This window comes from Nicotiana tabacum, chromosome 13, assembly GCF_000715075.1.
Source record: "Nicotiana tabacum cultivar K326 chromosome 13, ASM71507v2, whole genome shotgun sequence".
In the NCBI taxonomy this organism is placed as follows: Eukaryota; Viridiplantae; Streptophyta; class Magnoliopsida; order Solanales; family Solanaceae; genus Nicotiana; species Nicotiana tabacum.
This window is the reverse complement of record NC_134092.1, coordinates 29,257,632-29,266,644: the sequence shown is the minus strand read 5'-3', so window position 1 is coordinate 29,266,644 and position 9,013 is coordinate 29,257,632. Positions and strand designations below refer to the sequence as shown.

The following is a 9,013-nucleotide window of genomic DNA, read 5'->3' as shown; positions in this document are numbered from 1 at the left end:
ACCATGAATTAACCATAAATCAATATATTTCATATTCGAAATCCATGAAATACGAGTAAAATATGAGGCGATATACATATAAATATATATATGCTTTAATCCAAATATCACCTTGTCATTCTTGACAGATTTTCTTGGAGTAGCCTTGATCTTGGTTGACTTAGAGGTGTTTTTCGAAGTAGGCACAAATGCATGGGTGGTTGGTTTTGAAAATAAAGGCCCAGTGGAGGTGGGGATGGTGAGAGCAGCAGGAACATGGGATGATGGCGTAGGTACAATGGAGGATATCGATGAAGAAGGAGCAAGTGTAGGTGTAGGTTCACTTGAAGGTTTGACAATTTTCTTTAATTTGGGCTTCATGTTCTTGGATTTGGCTTCTGTCTTGGATGATGATTTTGCTTTAGAAGGGGTTTGGTTGGATTTATGCATGGCGATAAGAGAGAAAAATCGATGAAGGGAAAGGGAGAATTATTTCTTGATTCTTGCTTAGGGTTTGAGAGAAACATTAATGTCTGAGAAACTGGTCATAAGGGTTTTTTTAAGAACGTTACTCCTTACATTATTGGAAGAGAGAGAGAGAGAGAGAGAGAGAGAGAGAGAGAGAGAGAGAGAGAGAGAGAGAGAGAGAGAGAGAGAGAGAGAGAGAGAGAGAGAGAGAGAGAGACGAGTTAAAAAATATTTATCAAACTTTTTGACTGTTAGAATTTCAGGAGTAATTAAACTCTAATTGCTCTAGGATTCCCCCTTACTCTTTGACTAGATGACAACTGGAAGTAATGCTAACAGGATTAGAAAGTCTGAGTATAGAAGTAATTTAGGATATTAAGTCCCAGTGAATTAAGACAAGATGACATGTACCTGAGTCAAAGAACCAACTCCTTAGTAACTCCATACTCATTTCTGCAATAAAGCTTCAGCACTATAGGTTAGTATCATATAACATAGTTATCAACTAGATTTTTCCTAGGCAAGTGTGTGTGCTTAATACAAGCATAAGACTGAATAAAACACATTGTACTTGACTGTTTACATCTAATTATACCTTTTCTAGCCAATCATTAAGGTGCAACTAGTTGAAAGTATTGATTAGACCTAGTTCCAATCTATTCCTTTCAAAGTGATCCCTATTCAGAGCTTTAGTAAAGATATCTGCAATTTGGTCTTCAGTTTTACAGAAGTTAATTGAGATATTCCCTTTTCTTAACATTGTCTCTAAGAAAGTGGTGTCTAATGTCAATGTGCTTGGTTCTCTTGTGCTGACATGGATTTTTAGCAATGTTTATGGCACTAGTGTTGTCATAGAAAATAGGAACATAATCAACAAAAATACCGCAGTCCTTTAGCTATTGTCTTATCCACAGCAATTGAATATAACAAGATGTTGTTGCCACATATTCAGCCTCAGCTATGGATAAGCCACTGAGTTATGCTTCTTTGTTCCCCAAGACACCAGACAAGAACCTTGAAAATGTGCTGTTCCTGAAGTGTTTTTTCTGTCAACATGAAAACCTGCATTGTCAACATTAGCATAACCAACTATATCAAAGCTATACCCTCTAGGATACCACAAGCACATATCAGAAGTCCCTTTAAAATATCTAAGTATCCTCTTGACAGCCTTCAAATGAGACTCTTTTGGATTTTCCTGAAATCTTGCACATGTGTCCCACTCCAAATACAATATCAGGCCTGCTTGTTGTGAGATACAACAATGACCCAATCATTCCTCTATATAGCTTTTGTTCAACACTTCTCCCTTCTTCATCAAGGTCCAGCTTTGTTGTAATGGCAATGAGAGTGTCTATGTACTTAAAGGAGTCCATGTTAAATTTCTTCAACAGTTCCTTGATATATTTTTGATGATGTATCATGGTTCGAGTAGGTGTTTGCCTGATTTACAACCCAGGAAGAAGTTCAATTCACACATCATGCTCATTTCAAACTCATTCCCCATCATCTGAGCAAATTCCTTGCACATTGCTTCATTAGTAACTCCAAAGATAATGTCATTCACATATACTTGTACAATTAGAACATTCTTGCCTTTGCTCCTCAGAAACAGAGTATTGTCACATTTCCTCTTACAAAGTTGTTAGTTAAGAGGAATTTTGAGAGTCTTTCATACCAAGCTCTTGGAGCATGTTTCAGTCCATACAAGGCTTTGTCTAACTTGAACATATAGTCAGGAAATTCTTGAATCTCAAACCCATGAGGTTGTTTAACAAACACTTCCTCCTTCAGATAACCGTTCAAGAATGCACTTTTTTACATTCATCTGATACAAGGTGAACTCAATGTGTACAACAAAAGTTATTAGCATTCTTATAGCTTCCATTCTGGCTACAGGTGCAAACATCTCATCATAGTCAATGCCTTCTTCTTGATTGTATCCCTGAACCACCAGTATGGCCTTGTTCCTTGTGATATTTTCTTGTTCATCCAGCTTGTTTCTGAACACCCATCTAGTACCCATGACAGTTCTGTTCGTGGGTTTTTGTACCAAGTGCCAGACCTTGCTTCTTTCCAACTGATTTAGCTCCTCTTGCATGGCTTTAATCTAAACCTGTCAAATAGGTTGGGCTGGCCCGGTTCCGGCCCGACCCTGACAAGTTTTAGACCGGATCGGACCGGCCCGGTAGTAAAAGGGCTAGGCAGGATTGGGTTTGGATGTGAACCAGCCTATGTCGAGGAAGATTTCACTACTGGGTAACCGGACTGGTCCAACCCGGTAAGGTCTTGTCAATCTTGAACCGCTTAATCAAACCGGCCCGGACCGGTTCAATGGCTAGTTCAAAAAAAAAATTAATACTCTTGACCGTTGGCAACGGTCAGGTTCCATTTTGACCGTTGCCCAACGACCTTAATTGCAAAAATATCCATTTTGGGGCTTTTTAAAAAAACAAAATAGCACTTTAATTATTTACTAATTTGACCCTTTGAAAAACTATAAATAGACCCCTCTCCTCTTCTTCTTTTCTTCACTCGTCTCTCAATTCTCAAATCAAAATTCTTAACTCAAGTTAAATCATGCCCCGTGCTTCTAGAGTGCGCTCACATGTTTGTGAACACTTTGAGGTGGTAGAAGAAAATGAAGAAGTTCGCAAAGTATAGTGCAAGAACGGTGGTCGAGTGTTTAATGTTCGTCAAAAGTGGGAGGGCACAACTGGTTAAAGGAGACATATCAAAGGTTGTCTTGAGCGTCCTCCAGGAATTCGTATTTAAGTTGATTTGAGATAATTTGTGTTATTTTGAGTTTATTAGACTTATTTAAGATTAATGTATTAGTTTATTAGACAAGTTAATTTGAAGTATTATTATGCAATAAAAATATAAAATAAAAGCCTTTGAAGTTTGATCCTTACATATTGGTCTTATTAAATAATTTTATGTATCCACTTAATTTTAATTTTTATATTTTAAAATTTAAATTTCAACACTCCAGTAGATGGCCAATAAGTTCATATTGATTATGAAGAACTTACAAGGGCAATACAAAACCTTTGAAGTTTGAAGATTATATTTAATAATTCAAATTTGAATTTAATCTTTTTTCTTAAATTTAGTTGTTGTAAAATGTAAACTTTAATTTGCAAGTTTAAATTAAAAAAAGAACTTGCAAATTATAAGTTATATATTTTTTCATGTTCATTGTATTATCTTAAATTTGTAATGAATTTTTCAAATATAAGGCTTTTAAAGCCTTTGAACTTTTTAATTTTTTATTCAAAATTTCAAATATTAGGCTTTTAAAGCCTTCGAAATTTATTCAAATAATTTTTTTTATACGTTAGCTTTTAGTGTTTTACATTTTTACTTTAGCTTAATATAAATTACGATTGTTATACAAAATACAAAAAAAAAATGGCCCGACCCATTAGGTCCGGAACCGTTCCGGTTCAATTTAGCACCGGCTAAGCCCAGAACCGGTAAACCCGATAAATTATAATCGGTAACCAGACCGGTATCGAAACTGGACGATTCCCTTTTCCTCTAGCCCGGGCCGGCCCGGCCCTTTAACCCCTTATCACTGTCAACTTCCTTGTGATCTCCGAATCCATCTTTAGGTTGAGGTTCAGGTTCCTTAGGAGCTCCTTCACCAGTGAGTCCTATGTCATAATCTTCATCCTGCAGACCTTTCTCAGCCAAGTTGTTAGATTCATCAAAAATAACATGAACATTTTTTTCTACACACATAGTTCTTTTATTAAAAATTGTGTAGGCCTTACTATGTGGATAGTAACCCAAGAAAATTCCCTTTTCACTTCTGTCATCAAACATAACTAGATCTTCTTTGTCACTATTGTGTACAAAATATTTGCACCCAAATGCTCTCAGGTGTGTGATATTGGGCTTTCTCCCTCGAAGTAACTCATAGGGAGTTTTCTCAAGAATAGGTCTTACCATGCATATGTTTAGCAAGTAATAGGCAATATTGATTGCCTTAGCCCAGAAACTCGTATACAGTCCACTCATGGTCCTCCCCATGTCTTCTAGAGATCTATTATTTATTTCTACAACACCATTTGTTGTGGAGTTATAGGTACAGAGAAATTATGATCAATGCCATGTGTGTTACAGAACTCAAGGAATTTAAAATTTTCAAACTCAGTTTCATGGTCCGTTCTTATACTTAATACATTACAACCCAGTTTTTGTTGGATCATTCTGACAAACATATAGAAAACATCAAAAGTTTCATCTTTAAATCCAAAAAACAAAGTCCATATATACCTAGAAAATTCATGTACAATGACAAAAACATACTTCTTACATCCTCTTCTCCTCACTCTCATTGGTCCACATAGGTCCATGTGAAGGGGTTTCAGAGGTTTGGAGGTGCCAACAACCTTTTTAGATTTAAAAGGTGACCTTACATGTTTTCCTTTAACACATGCATCACAAACCTTGTTTGAAGAGAACTTAACTCTTGGTAGGCCAAAGACCAAGTCCTTTGCTACCAACTTGTTGAGTTGAGAAAGACTAGCATCACCCAGTCTTCTATGCTATAACAGTGGATCGTCCTCCACTACACTTAAGCATGTGTGCTCACACTGAGGAAGAGACATAATGGATATCTTATAAATATTGTTATGTCTCTTACCTTTTAACACAACTTCATCAGTATCAAGCTTTGTGACAGTACAGATTTTGGAATTGAATTTTACTTCATTTCCTTTATCACACATTTGAGAGATGCTAAGAAGATTGTATTTGAGGCCTATGACATAATATACATATATTATAGCATGAGAGAGTGACTTACCAGCCTTAACAATACCTGTTATCTAGCCCTTTTCCCATTTCCAAATGACACACTACCTCATTGGAAGGCTGTCAATGAGTTTTTCTTTTCTCCAGTCATATGTCTTGAGCATCCACTATCTAGATACCAGTCTTGATTGTTCTCTCTCAATTTAGCATGCACAAAAAATTATAAGTTAGTCTTGGGAACCCAGACAAGCTTGGGTCCCTTTTTATTTGAAAAATAATGAATTAGATCTCTTATTGCCCAGAAGGGAAGAGGATTAATAGTTATTTTTTTGTTAACCTCAATCCACTTAGTATGGACAAAAAGCTTGGATTTTGGTTCCTCTTCCTTATCACATTTTTAGCAAGATCAAATATATTCTTAAACTGAGCATGAATTAAGGCAAGACAAGTATCTCTAAAGTGTCCTACCTTTCCACAATGAGTGTACATTTTATTATTAGAAATTCCTACATACTTTGGATCAAATTTGGGAATAGGTTTTATGTAGCCAATTCCTGATTTGTTAGTGCTGCAGTTTTCATTGAGCCAATTCAAGGCATCCGAGGATCTATGTCATTTGCTTAGTCTAGATAATTCATAATTAGCCTTTTCTAGTTTTTCTTGCAGGACTTTATTCATATATTCAGAATCACAAAGATTATCTTTAGCCCTTTTTTAATTCCTTTTCAAGCTTATCCTGCAAATCACTCATTTTTCTCTTACCATGTATATCAAGTGACTTCTCATTTTTAGAAGTGAACTCAAGAACCTAGTTCTTAAGGTCTTTGACCTGTCCTTCTAGATCAGCTTTGTCAGATTCAAGTTCTTTGAGATCAAGTTTGACACATAAAAGGTTGCTTATTAACTGAAAATTTCCAGCACTTATTTTGTCCATTTCACTCATCATTGTCACAATTATGGCCATCAGTTATTCTTTTAGACAACTTCAGTCTTTGAATCACTCATGGCTATCATTCCTATCACTTCTTCTTCTGTTTGGGTTTCTTCAATCCCCATCAGTGCCACTTCAATGTTTTTATCTCAAAAATTAGCTTCCAAGGTCCTCCATATATCATGGGCAGAGATGAAAGAGGACACCTTGTAGAGAACATTTCTGGGCAAACTTATGTAGAGCAGATCCTTTGCTTTAGCATTTTTCTGGATTAGCTGACGATCATCATCATCATATTCCTCTTCTCTTTTGTTACACTTGTTACCTTCACCATCCATTTTTGTAGGGATGATTGGTCCATGACTGACAATTACCCATAGGTCAAAGTCAGTGTCCTGAAGGAACGTTTCCATACACATCTTCCATTCATCATAGTGATGTCCATCAAATAGAGGAGGTCTTCCAATGTGCATTCCAAGTTGTACTGGAGGTTCTGTATCCACTGCCTGATGTTCATTAATTACATCATAGAGACTTATGGCCTCATCCTCATTTTCTTCATCTTTATCACTTCCACTGTCCTCATATGCTGCTAGAAAGTCCTACTTCATTGCTTCAGTAAATCCTTTACCTGGGATTTTTCCTTTGTTGGGACCCTTTTTCTCTCATCTTCTCCCGTTTCTCCTTTTCAGCTCGCTCTTTCCTCCACTCAATTTCCCACATTGGGAAGTCTTTGACCATGTGGTCTAGTTTGCTGCACTTATAACACCCATCATAATTAGCTTTGTCGATCTGCTTAGGCTTATTGTTGGTCTCTTTCTTAGATGTATTTTTGGAGTTCTTCATGAACTTCTTGAACTTAGCAAACATTGCTAGGTCAGGATCATCACTGTCAGATTCATCTTCCTCTGACGCTTTAAGGACCAAGGCCTTATCCCTCATTGGTTCTTCCTTAGGCAGTTCTATCTTTCTCATTTCATGAGTCTTTAAGTTTCCAACTATCTAATCAAGTGAGATCTTGTCCAGCTCCTTAGCTTCCTGAATAACTGTGACTTTTGATTCCCATGAAGTTGGAAGGATCCTTAGAACTTTGCTAACCAACTCTTCTGAGGTAAACCCCTTTCCAAGTGACTTCAGTTCATTAGTTATTATGGTAAGCCTAGTCATCATCTCCTATATGGGCTCCGACTCCTTCATGGAGAAGAGCTCATAGTTTCTCATAAGTAGTTCTATCCTTATTCTCTTCACTTGGTTTATTCCTTCATGAGCAGTTTGTAGTACATTCCAGATCTCCTTTGCATTAGAGCAAGCAGATATTCTGTTGTTTCCATCAGGACCAAGCCCATAGATAAGGATTTTCTTAGCCTTTGCATTCTTCTCTATCATTCTCAAATCTGCTGCCACAAATTTAGAGGGGTCCTTAGGAATTGTTTCATTTTGCACATTTTGTTTATTAGGAGTTAATGGACATTGGTTCACTATGGTCCATAGTTCATAGTCTTCAGCTGTTAGGAAATCTTTCATTTTTGCTTTCCATCCACTATAATATTTTCCATTGAACAGGGGTGGTCTGGTAGTTAATTGTCCTTCTTTAATTCCGGGCGGAGAACTCATTTTGCTTCCAAGATTTCTCTAGGTGTTAGCCGTGTGTGTGAGAGAACATGTTATGATACTAATTGTTAGTTTGAGTGCCCTTGTGAATTACTAAAGAACTTGGTTATTTACCGTAAACTTAAACGTAATGTAAAATAAGCAGTAAAGAAAAAAAAAAATTTACGTGGAAAATCATCCGGCTCAAAAGGTGCAAAAACCACAATCTACTGCGTAGGATTTTCAATTTCAACTCCACTAGAACAGTGAGAAAAAATGTATCGATTACAAGGTTGTAACTCAATACTCTCCAATACTCCTACTACAACTACTTGATTTACAAGTTACTCTAACATGTAAAACAAACACTCACTCCAACTCACTAATTGTTTGTGACACTTTAATTACAACTCAATTTCCTAAAATACATTCACTAGACTGACTCAAGAAGAACACAACATTGGTACTCGACTAAAGTGTGTAAAATATAGTTCTTCAGTTAGTGTGTGAAATGATGGGCTCAACAATCTAGATGGATAGTATTTAAATGCCTGGACTCCAAGATCTTCTAGGAGTCCTATGCGTAGTCAGCTTCTCGTTTTATAGGACTCCTACTGTTCCAAGGACTCCACCAGTATTGGGACTCTTATCTCTCACTTATTTATGCGTATCTTCTTGGGCAACGACCATTATCATGTAAAGCAGCCTTCTTCTACCAAACTCGGACCTGAGTAACTTTGAGATAAAATTATTATCTTGCAAAGACGTACAATCATCAACCATGAGGAGTTGGTCCTTCACCTTGAGGAGCTGGTTCTTAGAGCAGTTAAGCAACTACGTTGAGGACCTGGTTCTTCAAATATTTCATCAGAACAAACTTTGTTAATCATCAAAATCTCAATACTCAACCACCATTAATAGAGTTTAACCCAAAATAGAGAATAAGTTAAAAATGAGTAAAAGGACATTGTCCAGCTCGAGAAAAGGTAAGAAAACACATAATGTCACAACCCAAACTAACCCTTTCATGATGGCGCCTATCGTGGAACTAGTCAAGCCGACTCATTTCCAAAACAAACCGATATTTTTATTTCAAAAATAATTTCAAGGCTATTTAACATAAAAACCTTCGTAAAGAAGTTTAAATCAAAACAAAATTGCGGAAAAGAAAAGCCCGACGTCGGGGTGTCACTAGTCATAAGCATCTATTACAATTTGTCTAACAATATCGAGACCAACATAGTCTGGAAAATAGCTAAATACAACTAAAGGAAGATCAGA

At 36.6% G+C, this 9,013-nt stretch overlaps 1 protein-coding gene across 1 annotated transcript; it reads right to left on the bottom strand.

Annotated features, from left to right (window-relative positions):
• Nucleotides 1–7,315: 7,315 nt before the first annotated feature.
• LOC142168052 (uncharacterized) lies at nt 7,316–7,756 on the bottom strand. Its single transcript, XM_075228706.1, has one exon. The coding sequence runs from the start codon at nt 7,754–7,756 to the stop codon at nt 7,316–7,318; it is 441 nt and encodes a 146-aa protein (XP_075084807.1).
• Between the last annotated feature and the right edge of the window lie 1,257 nt (nt 7,757–9,013).